Source organism: Phacochoerus africanus, chromosome 14 (assembly GCF_016906955.1).
Source record: "Phacochoerus africanus isolate WHEZ1 chromosome 14, ROS_Pafr_v1, whole genome shotgun sequence".
In the NCBI taxonomy this organism is placed as follows: Eukaryota; Metazoa; Chordata; class Mammalia; order Artiodactyla; family Suidae; genus Phacochoerus; species Phacochoerus africanus.
In genome coordinates this window covers 49131507-49150043 of record NC_062557.1, presented here as the reverse complement: position 1 = coordinate 49150043, position 18537 = coordinate 49131507, and the positions used below count along the sequence as shown (strand labels likewise).

Sequence of the window (18537 nt, the reverse complement as noted above, 5' to 3'; positions counted from 1 at the left end):
AATAAAACTGGAGACCCTAACCACCACCCCCCCTCCCCGCCACGGGTCTTTTACTTTAAGAGAAGATTGTACCTGGTGAACTTTAGGGTCCCTTCCAACTCCCCCCTCTGCGAACCTCAGGGAGGGAATTTCTCAGCTGCGCCTGAGGGCCAGGCTAGGGAGGAGTGGGCCTGCTTCTGGTCATGCTGCAGGTTGGCAAGGGGTAAAAAGCAGAAAACGAGCGTGCACAGCACCCCCTCGTCCCCATGCACACGCATGGACACAGCACAGGGAGCACACCCAGGACCCTGCCTCTTTATGGCTGTCCTACGTTCCAAACCTGCTCACCTCCTCATCTCCGCTCCCACCGCCTCTAATTCCACTTGTAAAGGCTGCAGATGGCTTCGTTTAGATTAGGTCCATCCCTTGCTTTGGGAACATTTCCACCAGTTGGCACCCGCCCTCTCTCCAGACATATTTTAAGATCCCAGGCCTCGGCCGCCTGTCTCCCCACCCCCACACCATGCGCCCTGGCCGTGTGCACAGTTCTCCTTGTTCTGGCTCCTGAGCTGAGCTCTGCTTGGCAACTGACTCCCAGGAGTGTGGGTTTTAAACTCGCTGCAGCTGCAGCTGCCGCGGTAAAAGCACACAGCGGAAGGGGATGGACGCCCCAATCTGTGAGGGGAGGGCCAGGTTTCCCCCAGCGAGCAAGAAAACGCAAGAAACCTGTGTTTGCTCACATGCTCTTTACCCCCACTTCCTGTGCGTAGGCCGCGTGCTATAAACGCTCCTCCCCTGGCCTCAGTTTCTCCGTCGATTCAATAGGAGGAAGCTCGGGATTTCATTGCTTCCAAAGAGATCCCTCCTCTCCCCTCACCCCTCCCGCGCAGCGATCTCCGCAGGGCCCTCGCCGGCCAGTGGCCGGGAGGCGGTCCGGCGGTGTCATTGCCGCTGTCAGGGGAGGAGGTGGCAAGGTCGCGGCCCGAGGCCCCCGGCGGCGCTGCCGCAGCCTCGCCAACCGCCGGCCCCTGCCGGTTGCGCCGCGCCGCCGGGCGCTGCGGTGCCCACGGCGGGGCCGGGCGCGGCTCCCATGCGGCACAGGTGCGGCGGCGGCGCGGTCGGCGAGCCAGGTGAGCGGGTGCCATGGGGCAGGCGGGCTGCAAGGGGCTCTACCAGTCGCTCTTGGACTACAAGACCGAGAAGTACGTCATCGCCAAGAACAAGAAGGTGGGCCTGCTCTACCGGCTGCTGCAGGTCTCCATCCTGACCTACCTGGTGGTGTGAGTTCTCCGGGCTCTCGGGGAGGCGGGAGGGCCCGCGGGGCGGGGGGCAGCCGCTGTGGCCTCCGGGGGACTGGGGGGTGGGCATTGGCTCGTGTGCGCCTGGGGCGCCCTGTGGCTGGGGGCTGGGACCCTGCTGCGGGCGGGGGGGCCTTCCTGTTCCCTTAGGTGTAAGGGTTGGGGGCAAGGAGGGAGCCCTTTACTCCCCCACTGGCTCTGGAGGTGGTGAGATGCGGCACGGGTTCCTGGGTCCTCCAGTTATGAGGCTTTCCCTAAGCAGCTCCTTCCTCCAGGGCTGGGATCCAGACGGTTAGGGCTTCAGGAAGGGGGCAAGGATGCAGGGGGTTGGGCTGCAGCTGTTGCCCGAGCCTCGAGCCTCCCTGGGCCCTGGCGGCCCTGACTCAGGCACGGGGGGCGGGGGTGGGGGGGTGGTGGGGGTGGTGGTGGTGGTAGTTTATTTATAATCACTGAGCTCAGTGCCAAGGTCCGGGCTGGGGCAACTCCTGAACCTGGTGTGTCCCTGATGTCCCTTCTCGTCGGCAGGCCTCACCAGCCCTGGCCTCTGTTCAGTTGGGAGTCCCTTCTAGAACCCTGGCTCCCAGGTCTCCTGTCTGACCCCCCTCTGGCCCACAGGAGCTGGCACCATCAGCTGAGGGGCCGTTCCTTGGGGTCAGTCATGCACAGTTATGAGTCCCCAGCCCCACCTCATCCGCATGTGGGGAAGGGACGGGGGAGAGGACATGACACACCAGACGACTGGGGTACAGATGTCTTTTACGCCTTGAGTAAATGCTGTTCGGTCCCTCCTGCTTCCTGACAGCGGGAACAGCAGATGCTCCTCCTGGGAGGGCGGCCCTGACCGCCGGGCTCCCACCTGGAGACCAAGGGGCGGGCATCCCCGGCCAGTCATCCCCAAGGCACCTGGCTACCTCCCACCTGAGGGCCTTTTGCTGATGCTGCTCCTCAGCCAGGCGCCCCTTTCCTCCTCCGCTTGGTCAGCACCCACGCCCCTTCCTGCCCGGTTCTCACGCTCCTCCCCGGCATTCCCGCGGTGGAAGTGTGTGCTTACGCAGGGATCATTTGCTTCATGTCTGTGCTAACTCCTCACCAGTCTGAGGAGGCCCTGAGGGCAGGGCCTGCCCGCCTCCCTTGACTGCGAAGGGAATAGGTGTGCAATGGATGAATGAATGAGTGTTGTTCCTTGAGTATTTGCTCAATGTTTCGTTCAGGCTGGGCCCAGTGTGTCCCTACTAAAACTGCTACTGACTCAAGGGTCACAAGCCTCTGAGGGGCCCTTGGAGATGGGACAGCCTAGGGCCCAGGACATGCCAGCTCTGCTCCCAGAGACGAGGTGGATACACCCTGGGAGGCGCAGAGCCCCCCGCACCACTGCTGCATGACCTCCCTGCCCTCTCCTGGCCTTAGTTTTCCTGACTTTACCAAAGGGGGTTGACTGGACAATCTCTGACATTAACAGTGACATTGGTAATAAATTGATGTGTGGTATTCATTGAGCTCCTCCTCCCTGCCTGGCACTTGCTGTGCTAAGCAATTTACGTATGCCACCTCATTAAAAATATTTTGAGGATGGACGTTCGCCTCATGGCTCAGTGGTTAATGAATCCGACTAGGATAGAAACCACAAGGTTGCGGGTTCGATCCCTGGCCTCGCTCAGTGGGTTAAGGATCCAGCGTGAACTGTGGTGTAGGTTGCAGACTCGGCTTGGATCTGGCGTTGCTGTGGCTGTGGCGTAGGCTGGCGGCTACAGTTCCAATTAGACCTCTAGCCTGGGAACCCCCATATGCCCCAGGTGTGGCCCTAGAAAAGACGAAAAATATATGTATATATATTTTGAGGAGTTCCCATTGTGGCGCAGCAGAAACAACTGGACTAGTATCTCTGAGGATGCAAGTTCAATCCCTGGCCCCGCTCAGTGGGTCAAGGAACCGGCGTTGCTGTGAGCTGTGGTGTAGGTTGTAGACAAGGCTTAGATCCTGTGTGGCTATGGCTGTGGTGTAGGCTGGCAGCTGTAGCTCTGATTAGACCCCTGGCCTGGGAACTTTTCATGTGCTTTGGGTGCAGGCCTAAAAAGCAAAAAAAAATTTAAAAATGTATTTTGACATAACTTATACTCACAGAAAAAAATTTTTTCTTTCGGCTGCCCTCGCAGCATATGGTAGTTCCCCACCCAGCCAGGGATCAAATCTGAGCCACAGCTGCAGCAGTTTGGGATCCTTAACTTGCTGTACCACAGCAGGCACTCTTTACGTCATGTTTTAGACTCCACGTATTAGTGATACATGGTATGTCTTTCCCTCTCTTTTTTTTTTTTTTGTCTTTTTGCCATTTCTTTGGGCCGCTCCAGTGGCATATGGAGGTTCCCAGGCTAGGGGTCGAATCGGAGCTGGAGCCACTGGCCTAGCCAGAGCCACAGCAACGCAAGATCCGAGCCGCGTCTGCGACCTACACCACAGTTCACGGCAACGCCAGATCGTTAACCCACTGAGCAAGGGCAGGGATCGAACCCGCAACCTCATGGTTCCTAGTCGGATTCGTTAACCACTGCGCCACGACGGGAACTCCCTTTTTGCTTTTTCTAGGGCTGCTTCCGTGGCATATGGAGTTTCCCAGGCTAGGGGTCTAATCAGAGCCTTGGCCACTGGTCTACACCACAGCCATGCTAGATCCAAGCCGCGTCTGCAACCTACACCACAGCTCACAGCAATGCCGGATCCTTAACCCACTGTGCAAGGCCAGGGATGGAACCCGCAATCTCATAGTTCCTAGTTGGATTCGTTAACCATTGAGCCATGTCGGGAACTCCCTTTTTTCTTTTTCCATCTTTTTTTTTTTTTTTTTTTTTTAAGGGCCGCACCCGAGGCGTGTGGAAGTTCCCAGGCTAGGGGCTGAACAGGAGCTGCAGCCACCTCCCTACACCACAGCCACAGCCATGCCAGATCCCAGCTGTGTCTGAGACTTACACCACAGCTCTTGGCAACACTGGAGCCTTAACCCACTGAGTGGGGCCAGGGACTGAACCCAAGTTCTCATGGATACTAGTTGGGTTTGTTTGCACTGAGCCACAACGGGAACTCCTGTTATCTGTAGATTTTATTTTTTATTTTTTTGACTTTTTGCCATTTCTGGGGCCGTTCCCGCAGCACGTGGAGGTTTCCAGGCTAGGGGTTGAATCAGAGCTGTAGCCACCGGCCTACGCCAGAGCCACAGCAACGCAAGATCCGAGCCGTGTCTGTAACTTACACCACAGCTCACAGCAATGCCGGATCCTTAACCCACTGAGCAAAGGCAGGGATCGAACCCACAACCTCATGGTTCCTAGTCAGATTCATTAACCGCTGAGCCAGGATGGGAACTCCAGTAGATTTTAAAATGATGGCCATTCTGATCCAGGTGAGGTGGTGCCTCATTATAGTGTTGATTTGCATTTCCCTGATAGTTAACAGTGTTGGCCATCCGTATGTGTTCTTAGGAGAAATGTCTATTAGGTCTTCGGACCATTTTTTGTGTTGTTGAGTTATATGTGCTGTTTGTATATGTTGGAAACCAAGGCATTGTTGGTCACATCATTTGCAAATATTTTCTCCCAGTCTGTAGGTTGTCTGTTTAGTTTATGGTTTCCTTTGCTGTACAGAAGCTTGTAAGTTTCGTTAGGTCCCATTTGCTTATTTTTGCTTTTTTTGTTCCTATTGTCTTGGGATGCTGACCTAAGAAAACACTGGTACAATTTATATCAGAGAATATTTTGCCTGTTTTCCTCTGGGAGTTTCACAGTGTCATGGATTCTATTTTGAGTTCTTAAGCTATTTTGGGTTTCTCTCTGTGTGGTGTGGCGGTGTGTTCTAACTTCATGGATTTACGTGCGGTTGTCCAACTTTCCCACCACCAGTTGTTGAAGGACTTCTTTTCATGGTCTGTTCTTCTCTCCTTTGTTGAAGATGGACCGTAGGTATGTGGATTTATTTCTGGGCTCTCTATTCTGCTCCATATGCCTACTTTTGTGCCAATACCATGCTGTAAAAGCCATTTTTAGACGGAAGTCAAATTCACCTAGTATGTAATTCACCCTTTTAAGTATTTAAAATTATACAATTCAGTGGGTTTTAGTACATTTACAGTGTTGTACAACCATGTACAGATTTCATATAAACTAAACTGTTACAACATGTGGTCTTTTTTGTTTAGCTTCTTTCACTTAGCATAATTTTCCAAGTTGGCAAGATTTCTCCACGTTGTGGCCCGTGTCAGCAGATCACGTCTTTAAGGGCTGAGTATCTCCCATCATACGGACCTGCCCCACTGTGCTCGGGTGCTCGTCTGTTGGACATTTGTGCCGTCCCTGCTTGGGGCTGGTATGAATACTGTCAAGAACATGCATGTGCAGGTTTTGTGTGGACAAACATTTTCAGTTCCGTTGGGGGTGTACTGAGTGGAACTGCTGAATCACATGGTAAAATCTTTTGAACAGCCATCTAGCTGTTCACACACAGCACCTGCACTGTTTTACATTCTCACCAGAAGTACCAATTTTTCTGCATCCTAACCAACACTTTCTATTTTTTGGTATCACAGCCCTTCCTGGGTGGGAAGTAATCTCATTGCACTGCCCTGATGGCTAATGTTGAGTATCTTTTCACATGCTTATTGGCCACTTGTATATCTTTCTCAGAGAAATGCCTTTTCAAATCCTCAGCCTATATTTAAGTTGGGTTGCCTTTTTTATTGTGGAATTATAGGATGCGTTGTGTATTCTGGGTACTAGACCCTTCTGTCATGGGAGCCACTTTTCCCCAGGGTGAGTCGTCTTTTCACGTTGTTGTGTCCCCCGCTGCTCAGAAATTCTCTTCAGTCCAACTTACCTTTGTTGTTGTTGCCGCTTGGGTTTTGGGTGTCTAGATTTTAATTTTGTAGCATGCCCCTCAGTTTGGGTCTGTCTGGGCTTTCCTCACGATTAGTTTCAGGTGGTGCACATGTCCTATCACCATCCTCCCCCCCCCGGAGGAGGTGACGTTGGTCCTAGGTTGACCCCCAGAGGGGTCACGTGGCGGGTGTGCGGTGAGCGGGCTTCAGCCCAGGCTCGTCCAGCTGCAGGACTGTGGCTCCTGAGAGCAGCAGCCTCTCGCTTCTGGGATTGTTGGTCACCTCTGCTGCTTGCAGGACCGGCTTTCAGGCCACAGCGGGAGTTAGGACTCCTGCCCAGGAGCTGGCGGGAAGAATGGAGCCCCAAGCCTGCCCTCTCCTCACCCTGGGGTCCTTCCTGAGGGCAGCAACGAGGCTGACAGCCACCTGCTTGCCCTCCCCTCCCCGCAGCTGGGTGTTCCTGGTGAAGAAGTGCTACCAAGATACCGACACATCCCTGCAGAGCAGCATCATCACCAAAGTCAAGGGCGTGACCTTCACCAACACCTCGGAGCTTGGGGAGCGGCTGTGGGATGTTGTGGACTATGTCGTCCCACCCCAGGTCTGAGGCGCACCCCGCACGGGGGCCAGGATGGCAGGGTCTGGCTCAGGGTGGGCCACAGGGGAAGCTGCCTGGGGACCCAAGGACGTTGGTTCAGTCTCCTTTGGCCTGGGATGGCTACAAGATGTGCAGAGTGAGACCATGCCTGGATCCCACTCCCCCCAACCCCCCCGCCCTTCTGACCGTGCCTTACGGGGCTGCTCTGTTCCCAACAAACCCTGAGCCAGTTGAGACCAAATGGGACCCAGAGAACTTGCAGGTCAGTGTGAGCCGGGTGGCCTGGCACTGAGAGCCCTACCCTCATAGTGGCCACTGCGCCTGGGAGTGGTTTCCTGCCCTGATCCCTGGGCCAGGGCCCTGCTGTCTTGCTGCTGCCCCTGCTTGTCTTGGATCTGAGCTTGAGCCCTGGAGGCTGAGGTCAGAATGGTTTGGGGACGGTGAGTGACCCATCTAAGGACACCTGCTCAGGGACTCTGAGGTCAGTGGGCGGAAGCCCCTGACTTTGTGGCTCCCAATGTTTGTATCACCGATGCAGAGACCCCCCCCTCCACCCCCAGCTGCTCGACAGCCCTGGGGAGGGGGTTCCTCAACTCCCCTCTGGTTCTTTAGGGAGAGAACGTCTTCTTTGTAGTCACCAACCTGGTCGTGACCCCCAACCAGCGGCAGGACACCTGTGCTGAGGTGCGGCTTGGCGTGGAGCGCTGGCGGGAGGCGGGAGGGCGGCCAGCAGTGCTTGGGGTCCACCCCTCTCTTGAAGCAGGGGTTTCTCTCCCCACCTCGGGCCCTGGCGGGGGTGTGCGCTGGTGCTCGTAAGGGGCGTGGGCGCCTGGGCAGGGGAGGAGCTCCTGTCCTAACTCCAGGTATGGGACCTGGCTCTGCGAAGGGGCCCCTCCTCCTAGTGCCCTTTCTCTCCTGGCAGAGCGAGCGCATTCCCGATGCCCTGTGCCATGAGGACAGCGACTGCCCCCCTGGGAAGCCTGTTGTGGCTGGAAATGGTGAGGCCTGGGGAACAGGGGGAGGAGTTGGAGGTTCCAGGTTCCTGCACTGTCCCTGTCCCTTCCCTGCAGGAGAGAGGCCTGGGGCGCAGAGGGGGCGTTGGAGGTGGGAGGTTCCTGCATTTTCCTTGTCCCTTCCCTGCAGGAGTGAGAACTGGCCGCTGCCTGCGGGCGGGGAGCGCGCAGAAGGGCACCTGTGAGATCTTTGCCTGGTGTCCAGTGGAGACAAAGTCCAGGCCAGTGTGAGTGGCTGTAATCTTGGGACCCTGAGGAGTTACCCAGCCTGATGGTGGAGACATGTCCATTTGGGGTCCTCATTCTGGGGGAGAAGCCAGGACACCTTTGGCAAAGGCTCCAGGGGACCCAGGGAGCAGGCAGGCTGGAGCCTCAGCCCAGGCCTTGGGGAGGCATGGAGAGGGCATGGGTGAGCCTCCTAACGGGCTGTCCTGGCTTGGTTTTCAGGAAGCCACTCCTGGGCGAGGCTGAAGACTTCACTGTTTACATAAAGAACTTCATTCGTTTCCCCAAATTCAACTTCTCCAAGTACGTGGGCCTGTGTGCATGTGACAGCGTGTCTGATGAGCCACCGGGTGATGCAGGGGCGACCCTTTCCCCTGCCCTGGCGGTGGGGGAGTGGTTAGGACTTGTACAGGGGCTCAAGTCAGAGACTCAGTCTGGGCAGGGTGAGAGCCCAATGACTCCAGGGTGAGGCTGCTTCTGGCGCAAGAAGAGTCTCGCCTTTACCTCACTGGCTGTTTACGTCTCCACCCAGGACCAATGTGCTGGACACCAGAGACAGAACTTTCCTCAAATCTTGTAAATTTGGCCCCAAGAACCCCTACTGCCCCATCTTCCGACTGGGGTCCGTGGTCAGCTGGACAGGGAGCAACTTCCGGGAGATGGCCGTGCAGGTGGGCGGTGTGCGCTCAGCCCTCCTGGGGACTGGGGGGTGTGGGCTCTGCGGGGAGGAGGGGGTGTGGACCCGGGGGCTCTGCCCGTCTCAGGACGAGCTGTGCTGCACAGCCAACTGTGCTGCACTCTGAGGGGCACACTCCCTCCTGCTGTCTCTGCTCAGACCTCGGGCATCAGCGGCTGAAACCCAGCCAGGAGCCCCGCCGGCATCCTGGCGCAGGTGCACTGTGCCTGTCCTGTAGGAGGGGCTCCCTCCCCCCGGTCCCTTCTCCCTGAAGCACAGAGCGGAGGACACGGGCTGTATGCGATGCACTTCTCTCAGCCACTCCAGAGGCAGGGCTAGAACCCTGGACCTTCCTCCTTCCTCCTGAAGGAAGCTCCAGGGCAGGCCAAGCCCTGGCCTGAGCTCCTTGCTGTGAAGAGCTGGTCTCTTACTTGGTCCGTTGGCAAGAAGTTCTGTGCACTGATTCTTGTCTCTCTTGCATCAAGGGCGGTGTGATAGGAATCCAGATTGAGTGGGACTGTGATCTTGATAGACCTCCCTCTGAATGCAACCCTCGCTATTATTTTAACCGTCTGGACAACAGATTTTCAGAAAACTCCCTCTCCTCTGGGTACAACTTCAGGTAACTGGGGCTGAGCCTGCCGCTTGATGACCCCACCCACGTTTCAGGCCCTTTCCTGGGTGCAATTGCTATGACCCCCCCCCCCTCCTGGGAGTAGGTGTCACAGTGGGAGGTGCAGGCGAGGGAGGCCACCAGCGGCCTCTGGAAGAGAGAGAGAAGCATCTGCCATGGCCCTGGACTTGCCCTGAAGCTGGGGGGGTGTCCATCAGTGCCTTGGCGGCTCTGGGCTGGCCCAGCAAAAGTGGGAAAACCCTTGCCTCTTGGGCTGTGTCTGGCAAGAACGGTCAAAGATGGGAAGGCATCTTTAATGGCATGTTATCAAGAGGGTCTCCAACCTTTCCTGGGGCAGCTGAGAGCCCAGGTCCCAGGGTGGGGGCGAAGGGCTATAAATCTCCAAGGCAGCCAAGCCTGGGTGGCCCAACAGAGGAGGCCCAGGCAGGCCGTGTCTCCCTGAGCCGTGTCTCCCCCAGGTTTGCCAAGTATTACCGAGACGCGGCTGGGGTGGAGTTCCGAACGCTGTTTAAAGCCTACGGCATCCGCTTTGATGTGATGGTGAACGGCAAGGTGTGTGGGGGCGGCCCTCCCGAGGCCGGGCGGGGCCTGGGGGGTGGGGCCCGCCTCACTCGACCTTGTCTCGGCCCCAGGCGGGGAAGTTCAGCATCATCCCCACCATCATCAACGTGGGCTCCGGAGTGGCACTCATGGGCGTGGTGAGTCCCCCCCCCCCCCCCCGCGCCCCCCAGGGGCGCACCAGAGCCGGGGAGAGCAGTGCAGATAGGGGTGAAGAGGGCTGTCTGGGGCTTCACACCCCACCAGGGCCCCCCACCTGGCAGTGACTGCCTGGGTTTCTCTTGGCAAAGCCAGAGGCTTCTGCCTGTGGCTGGGGCTGGGGGTTCTCTGGGATCTTGGGCAGCTTTGCCTCCACAACTGCTAAAAAGCAGCAGGATCCAGCCAGAGACAGGCTTGCTCAGCTGTGGCCCTGCTAACATCTGGGGCCAGATAATTTGTGTGGGGCCACTTTGTGTACTGTAGGGTATTTAACAGCATTCCTAGCCTCTGGCCCCCGAGCGGCCAGCAGCACTGTCCCCCACAGTGATGGCCAAGCTGTCCCCCCACCCCCAACCCCCACAAGTTGTGAATCACAGGGCTGAAAAGATGAGAGGCCGGGAAGTCAGACTGTGGTCCTTCTTTAGGTCTGTCTCGTCAGCTGGGCCCAGGGGCCACAGGAGGGGGAGGAGAGGCTGGAAGGCAGGACTCCCTCATGCCCTTTTGTTTTTCTGGAAGTTCTTTAAAAGACAGGAGCATCCTCAGCAAGCCCCCTGCCGAGGTTTCTGGCAGCCTTGTCCCTGGTCACAGCAGCCCAACGAGCGTCTTCTAGGAGGACCCAGGACAGACTTTTTATTAAGACCAAGAAAACTGTCCTGTAACAGGACCAAAGAGGCCACACTCCTGAGAGGTGGCTGGTAGAGAAAAGTGGCCCCAAAGGACTCAACTGCAGACAATGTCGGGGGAGCCTTGCATGTTTGTATTTGTAACTTCCCTAGAGAGGGGTCACCTTCAGCCATCACTTTCTCGTGATGTGGGTAAACCAGACACAGGGCACCTGGGGGACACACCTGGAAGGTAACTGGGCTACCAGGGTGGTAGAGGCTGGGGGCGGGTGCGGATGGGAGGTGTGTTCTCTGTGGAACGAAGAATTGATAACATTTTTGGCATCCGGGGAACAAAAAGGTGTGCAATGCCCAGGGTCAGAGGACCGGGTTCACCTGTGGGGCTGTCCATCAACCCCTCCGAGCCGGCCCCGCTCTCTGCTGTGGGTGGAGTGCCCTCTGGTGGAGGAGAGCGGTATCTGCACCACCCACTCTGCTCTGAAGAGGTCAAGTGTCTATGGGGCCACCGCCTCAGGCCAGGCCTCTTCCTCGTTCCCTGAACACTGCTGTGCTGGCCGTGTTCACTCACCCTCCAACCCACCTCTCTGTCCCCAAATGCCACAATTCTGTTTCCTGCCTCTATTCCCAGGCCTTCCTTTGGTCTTATATAAAATCCTGTTTAGTCTACACTCAGCCAAATGTCCCTCCCCAGGCTCAGAAAGTCCCGTTTTCTCTGTCCCCTCCCCCGCCCCATTCCTCTCCCCATCACAGGGCATGTTCCTCTGTCATAACTTACGTGCTTGTCTCCCGGACCAGAGGGGCGTCCCCAGAGAGGCTCATTGTCCTACCCCTGCCCCCTGCGCCCCAGGGCAGCGCCTGGCACTGGTGCATGCTCAGCAAACGGGCTGCGTGCGATGGGGTCAGGGCCGTGCAGGGGTGCTTGGCCTGAGGGATCAGACGGACTGGGCTCACTCTGGCTCTACCATGGACCAGCTTTGTGACCTCCACAAAGGTGCCGCTTTCTCAGCCAACATCTCCGTCTCTCAGGGCTTGTTGCAGGAGGTCAAATGGGATGTGGCTGGGTGCTCTCTCCAAGTCTAGGATTCTGAGTCGGACCCTAACTCTTGTGCAGGGGTCTTTCTTCTGTGACCTGGTGCTCATCTACTTCATCAAAAAGAGCAACTTTTACCGAGACAAGAAATACGAGGAAGTGAGGTCAGTTATGCTTCTTCCCAGTGGCCCTAGGGGAGCCCCCCGACCCCTATACTGGTTTTCTGTGGGACTTTGCGGGGAGAGAGGCAGGATGACAAAGAGCTCCCTTGGAAGGGCAGGGGACGGTGGAATGTTCTGTTACCTGCTCTCCAGAACCGGATTCTGCTTCACTGGCAGAGGCCATCACCGGCCATGGGCAGGAAAGGCGGTTTCCAGGGCTGGCTCTGCCACTGTCTCCTTAGGTGCCTTGGACCAGTCCCAGGCCTGCTTGGGCCTCAGTTTCTCTGTGAAACAAGAGTGTTGGTTTACACAGATAATGTCTTCCAACCTCTAACTTTAGGACTCTTGGACCCAGTGGTCCTAGGGGGGCTGGGGATGAGGGAAGCTGGAGTGGTAAGGGAAGGAAAAAAAGTCAGATCGCCCCCCCCCTCCATGGGGGCCTGTTTCCATTCAGGGCTGTGGGCTTGGTGGGGTTTGTGTGTGTGTATCTGAGGAGCAGACCACAGGGAGTGGGAAATCCTGATGGCTGGGTGGGCAGGAAGGGGCAAGGGGCTCTGGCCCAGCCTCTGGGGAAGGCTTTCTGTAGGCGCTGGGATGGGAACAGGGAACTGCAGCTGGTGGGCTCTGGACAGGCACTGGGTGCTCCCCCAGCTCCACCCCACCCTGCACTACCTGCCTGGATTGGACCCCAGCACTGATTCTCAGGCTGAGTCCTGACTGCACCCATCACCTCTGCTGAGCTGCTGAAGGAAAAGGGGATCCCCCTGCAGGGCGAGCGGCTTACCAGTCCACAGGAGGGGTGATGCCGGGGATCAGCAGGCCAGGGTTGATGGCTCATGTCCTGCCCAGGGACCTCGAGGGCCTCGCCCAGATGGCGGAGTCCTCGCGGCAGAGGGTGGCCCCGGACACAGCAGGGCTGGCAGAGCAACCCGAGGTGCAGGATGGAGGCAGCGGCCAGAAGGAGAATGGCTGTGTGTGCAGGCAGCTCCTCCAGCCCGCCAGGTGAGGGCTGCCCAGCAGAGGGCCCGGAACAAGGCCTGCAGAGATTGCCCAGCTGGCTACTGTGCTTCTTGCCTTGGGTAACGTGGCCACAAAGCAGGATGCCCGGACCCAGCAAAACCCATCCACACTGGACTTTGGGGGGATGCGTGCTGGCGGTGCTTCAGCCCCTCAGTACCTCTGAGTGACCACAACCTGTCTGCTTGCTGTGCTGTCCCGGCATTAAGACAACAGCGTTACCACGTGCTCAGGCTCGCTCTCTGCCGCACGCTGCTCTGAGCTCTCTGTACGTGAACTCATTTCAACAGCCTAATGAGGTGGATGCTAACAGTCCCTAGTCTAGTAATGAAACCCAAGCGCAGAGGGTTAAGTAACTTGGTCAATTCACACAGCTAATAAATGGCAGAGCTGGGATTTGAACCTGGGAGATGTGTCCTTAGAATTGTTCTCCATCAGGCCATTCTGCCTTACCAGGCACCTCCCCTTTCCTCCACTCCTGGTCAGATGCCTTCCCTAAGCTCCGCTTTGATGTGGAAGTTCTGGAGCTGCCCTCGCCTCAGGAGGGTGGTGGCTGTGCTGACAGGTGGCCTGCAGGCTGCCTTTCCCTGGAGCGCTGCCCAGAAGGCCTGGGCATTCTGGTGCTTTCTGGAGATCTGACCACACCTGGCATGGGAGGCAGCCTCCAGGCCGGCTCTGCTGTCTCGCTATGTGCCACTTGTCAACTAAGTCCAAGGGTTCGTTCACTGACCTGGGCTGGCCTTCGGCTGGCCTTCCGCTGCCCCGAGCTTTCCACTGATTTGGCGGCTGGCAGCCTCCAGCAGGTAGCTGGACCTGGGCAGAGAAAGAGAGAGAAGTCAGCCAGGATGGAGAGGAGGAAGGAAAGATGAAGAGGCTGGGGGATCTGCTGGTGGAGGCCTGTGTCTACAGCACCCACACGTGCTCCCTGAGCTGACGCTCACTTCCTGGGTGCTTGCCTGAGCTTCGCCTGTGAGAGGGAGGAGTAGCAGCCTTGTGGGTCTTGGTGCGGCCTTGCCCTTTGCCGTGGGGGTGGGGACGCGTGGGGCCCTCCTGTGGTGGCTGCTGCTCATTGCTGGGCCAGCTCCAGAAGCCTTGGCCTGAGCGTCTTCCTGTGCCTGGGCTGCAGATCTGGGACCCCACAGGGGCCGCCCTCTGCGAATACTCACTGCCTGCAGCGCGGCCAGCCAGAGGCTTCTGCAGGAGGAGTCTGCCTTTCGGGGCGCCATCCCTGTCCGCAGGGCTCCCAGCTGTCCTCTGTGTGCCCCCACCTGCCCACACAGGTCTGGCCACCAGGAGAATGGAAAGGTCACTGTGGAGCCGCTGCAGAACCTGCAGGCCGTGGAGGCGTAGCCAGAGGTGTTGCTGAGCAGATGTGATGAAGATACACAACGGCCTGCAGCTCTGACTCGGAAAGGGTCGTCGTCTGCAAGGGACCGGGCTTCCAGGCACAGCCATCTCTCTGGCACTTTGGGATCTTGCCACAAGTTTTTTGTTGTGTGTGGAGGAAAAGGGAGCCTCCCGGTGGCCAGGGTCGGGGGCAGGCCAGGGGCCAAGAGTGTTTCATTTTTTCTAAGGACCTAGGAGGGCAGTTATTCACTCATTCATGCAGTAAACACTTTGATGCCTGCAGTGGGGTGGGCTCTGTCCAAGAGATGCTTGAATGAGACACACTGAATTGGCCCCAGGGAGGGGAGCACACGTGTCCTTTCCTCCAGAGCTGACAGCCGTGAGAGCTGGGCCCCGCTCTCTGCCCTTCCTCCAGCCTCTAGCTCAGACTCCCACGTCCCTGGAGCAAATGATGGCTCCTCAGTGAAAGACCTCAGCCAACATCCAAGGGACATGTGGCCTTGCCCCCAGGAAAGGACTGGACCTGTGATGAAGTGGCTGGCACGAAGGGGAGAGGAAGGAGAGCCTCAGGCACTCGGGGAGCGCGTCTCCCCAACATCGGAGATGCATCTGTCTGTGTGGTCTGACTCTTGCTCTCCTGCGGGCTGCGCATGTCCTGTCCGGCTTCCTCCCTCACTGAAGGGCTAATGAGACGACAGGAGGCACTCACCTGGCAGGTGGAAACAGCTGTCAGACAGCCCTCAGCCTCCTCCCTCAGTGGCTACTCAAAGTGTGGTTCGTGAACCAGCAGCAACAGCATCATCTGGAAGCTTGTTAGAAATGCAGCCTCAGGCCCTTTTCTCCTCCCCCTAAATCAGAACCTGCAAATCAACAAGATTTCCAGAAGGTTCAGGTGCACGGGCAAGTTTGAGAAGCAGGGCTTGAGGAGATATCCCAGGCCCAGTGGTGAGGGAGGGAAAAACCGGCTTTGGTGGGGTGGCACCAATTTCTAGATCAGACTTAACAGCCGAGCTGCCTTAAGGGCAGGATCCCCCTTTCCCTGCCCTGGAAAAGCAGCATTATACTCAATTCGTTCAAATTAAAATATTCTGACTAGGTCCTACAATGACTCAAAATTTAAAAGGCACAAAAGAATAGTGAAGAGCTTCCCTCCCACCTGTCCCCTGAGGCAACCCGTGTTAGCAGTTCGAGAAGCTCACCTGTCCCACTGAGAATCCTCTTGGTTATTCAATCACTGCCTTCTCTCAGGAAATGAGCTTCCTCGGTCAGAAACGGATGCTGGAGATGGAGACCCCATCCTGGCTCAGCGGAAACGAATCTGACTAGTATCCATGAGGACACAGGTTCGATCCCTGGCCTCACTTAGTGGGTGAAGGATCTGATGTGGCTGTGGCTGTGGTGCAGGCCAGCAGGTGCAGCCCCGATTAGACCCTGGGAACGTCCATATGCTGCGGGTGTGGCCCTAAAAAGACAAAAGAAAAACTGATGCAAAGCCAGCTTGCTCGCTTCTCCCTCGGAACTAGCTAAGGATCCCCTGCATAGATGCAAGGGCAGGAGCCTAGAACTCAATCACTGTTGTGAAAACTATCAGGCAGCCAAAGCCTGCAGTGCTGCCCCTCACCCAGCAAGCCTGGGTGCTGTCTGAGCCCCGGCCCCGACTGAGAGAGCATCCCCTCTGGGAGGACTCTGGTTCTCCACACAGAGGGGACAGTAAGCATCCTTCCACCGGGGCCTCCGGAGGAGAGGGTCCCAGGGGCCTGAACAGTCTCTGGCGAGGCCCCACCTCTGGGGCAGAGGTGTGTGGTCCCCAGAACAGGACCCCTTCTAGAGCAAGCAGCTCCTTCCCTCAACAGCCAGGTGACCTGTCAGCAGGCTCCACCTGCTCTCTGAGAGAAATTAAAAATCTGGTTGATTTACTATGGTGTTTCATTCCTCTAAGGCAAACACCTGGATTTGATAACAGTGTGTTATGTGTATGTTTGGGAGGAATAAAAAGGGCAGGGGTCACAGCCACTTAGGAGTGGGTTTGGTTTCTTTTAACCTGATTTTGGAATCGCTTGGTAGCAGCCATGTGCATCGCGCTGTTGGATACTGGCAGGGAACTGTCTCCCTACCGTTACACGTCCAGTCAGTAAATATCTACTGGCTGCCCACCGTGTCACGCATTGGACTACATGCTGGTGACGCAGAGGCGAGCAGCAGAGAAACGGTCCCGGCCTGAGTCGAGGGGTGACACAGGGATCACACATGGGATGGGCTGCTCTGAGAGTCCTCAGAGAGGAGCAGCCAGGGGTTGCCACAGGCGACACACAAGTTGAAATCGGAAGGGTTAGTAGCAGTCTAATTAGGTGACAGGGGAAGCATCCAGGTCAGGGAACCTGATGCGAGAAGGAGCAACTGAGGAACGGGAGGAAGACAGTGACTGGCGCAGCTTTTGTGAGGCTTTCTTTTCATCAAGTTGGCCATCAATTTTAAGGGTCGCCCCATTAAACACTGCCACCGCGGACTTAGCTAGTTGTTCCTCCAAGTCCAGAAAAGCTTTCCAGGCGGCCTCCCCTCTACCAGAAAGGCCCGTGACCCCCATCACCGCTTCTGGATGGTGGCGCACACGGCTGGTTCCCTTGCTTTTGCACCGTGCCTTCCCCCCTCTTTGGCATCATCTTGCTGAGTGAGCGGAGGTTCATTCATCTTACAGAAACTGGCTTTGACATGGGAAGAAGTGAAGCAGGAATCTGAGGGGGGTCCAAACTTGGGAAAGCCACTTTCCCTCGGGGCGCTGGCTGCTCCCTGGGAAGAGGATGGGCCAGCCTCTCAAGAGCTCCTTTCCTCGCTGACATTTCGGAATCACAAGAACTGTCTACGTTTAGGTTCAGGCTCTGGCCTGAGGCCATCTACCTAGTATTTTCCTAAGGACCCATTTACTCCATGTCTTGCGAATACCACCATGCTGGTCAACAGGGCAGTTTTAAACTGGGTGCCATTACTGTGACATCATGGGGACCAACCGTGAAAGAGCAAAATGCCCTCTAGTCCTGATGCAGGGGTCACCAGGACTAATCAGTCATGATGGCTTTTTGCCACCCCCCCTCCTCCCCGCAACCCCATCAGGTTCCTTTCTCAGTGGCTAGCTGTCCCCTGGGGACCAGTCATAAAGGGGGACTGTGACTTCCTCCAGGTGTCTCTAAGTATCCTGGGGAAGTCCTTAAACCGCTCCACTTGGGATGGCATCTTGCATGTCTGGAAAAAGGGCTCCACTTGGTTCCAGCCCTCTGGCCCCCACCCCCCCCCCAAGTGACACACAGCAAATTCTCCAGTGGACCCAAGAACTTTCTACAGGACACATTGCTTCCAGCTGTTTCCCCTGAGGCCAGTATACAGAATTCAAGGGGTATGGCAAGCATTTGCTGGGTCCTGCCCAATATATGTATTTGCTGACATTTTTATTTGGTTATAAAACAATAAAGGTGCTAATTTAAAACACGTCCTGATTTTTTTCTCCTTTAGGTTTCATAGAGACCTGTGTTTTCGAGAAGAATGTAAAGGCAAGACCAAAAGAGGTTGACACAAGACACAACTTCCTTATTGTCTTGCAAAGAAATTCAAATAAAGTAAGGAGACTCTCTAAATGAGAAAACATTAAAAGCCTAGGAAGGCACTGAAAAAAGCCTAGGAAGGCACTTTTTAAAACGGAAGTTCTGGTGCAGGAGAGAATTTGAGCCACAGCTGCGGCTGGATCCTTAACCCACTGCACTACAATGGGAACTCCAAACTAGTACTTTTTATTTAACGAGTATAATTTAATGAACCTCTGAAAAGCATCTGGAGTCAAGTTTTTATATTCTGCTCTAGAAGCTTATTAAATTCCCTCAAAATGATAGAAACGTGAAGACATGCATTGACGTGTTTTTTATAACAGTGAATATTTCAGACAATCTTACTGCCCAACACGGAAGCAACTGTCAGGTAAATCAGCTCATATTGCCCCACAGCCCCCAGCAGGACCCACTCTGCTTCCTTCTTACTCTTCATCAGGACAGAACCCTCCCTTCCCACTCAGAGGCAGCCCTGAAAGGACCGGGGGGGTTGGGAGAGGGAGTGGGTTGTACAAACCGTAAATGTGAGCCTCTTCAGCGGTGGTCTGGAGAAGGTTGAGAGGGTGGCATCGGGAGAGGGAGGCAAAGCTATCACCTAAGCCGCTTCTTGGCTTCATGTGAAAGCACACGGTCCAGAACCCAAAATGGGATTGAGGAGGCCTGGGCCTCTGCTACTGGTCACAGACCACCAACTACCTGTAAAAGGGGACCTGGATTCAAGCTCTC

General features: G+C 56.4%; 1 protein-coding gene and 1 long non-coding RNA gene across 3 annotated transcripts; one reads left to right on the top strand and one right to left on the bottom strand.

The window, feature by feature from the left end:
• Positions 1-1028: 1028 nt before the first annotated feature.
• Positions 1029-17698, top strand: P2RX5 (purinergic receptor P2X 5). Of its 2 annotated transcripts, XM_047757102.1 has the most exons (13): positions 1029-1259; positions 6589-6739; positions 7349-7420; positions 7659-7734; positions 7880-7976; positions 8197-8277; positions 8507-8645; positions 9136-9272; positions 9743-9836; positions 9917-9982; positions 11775-11857; positions 12704-12856; positions 14152-17698. In XM_047757102.1, the coding sequence occupies exons 1-13, from the start codon at positions 1123-1125 to the stop codon at positions 14219-14221; spliced, it is 1356 nt and encodes a 451-aa protein (XP_047613058.1). In that variant the 5' UTR covers positions 1029-1122; the 3' UTR covers positions 14222-17698. The 2 variants fall into 2 exon arrangements, with proteins under 2 accessions (XP_047613058.1, XP_047613059.1); XM_047757103.1 differs by lacking the exon at positions 12704-12856.
• On the bottom strand, positions 10655-12777 carry LOC125114063 (uncharacterized). The gene is made up of 2 exons (XR_007131686.1): positions 12639-12777; positions 10655-12138 (listed from the first exon to the last, which is right to left on the bottom strand). It is a non-coding gene; the product is annotated as an uncharacterized LOC125114063 (long non-coding RNA).
• Positions 17699-18537: the final 839 nt, after the last annotated feature.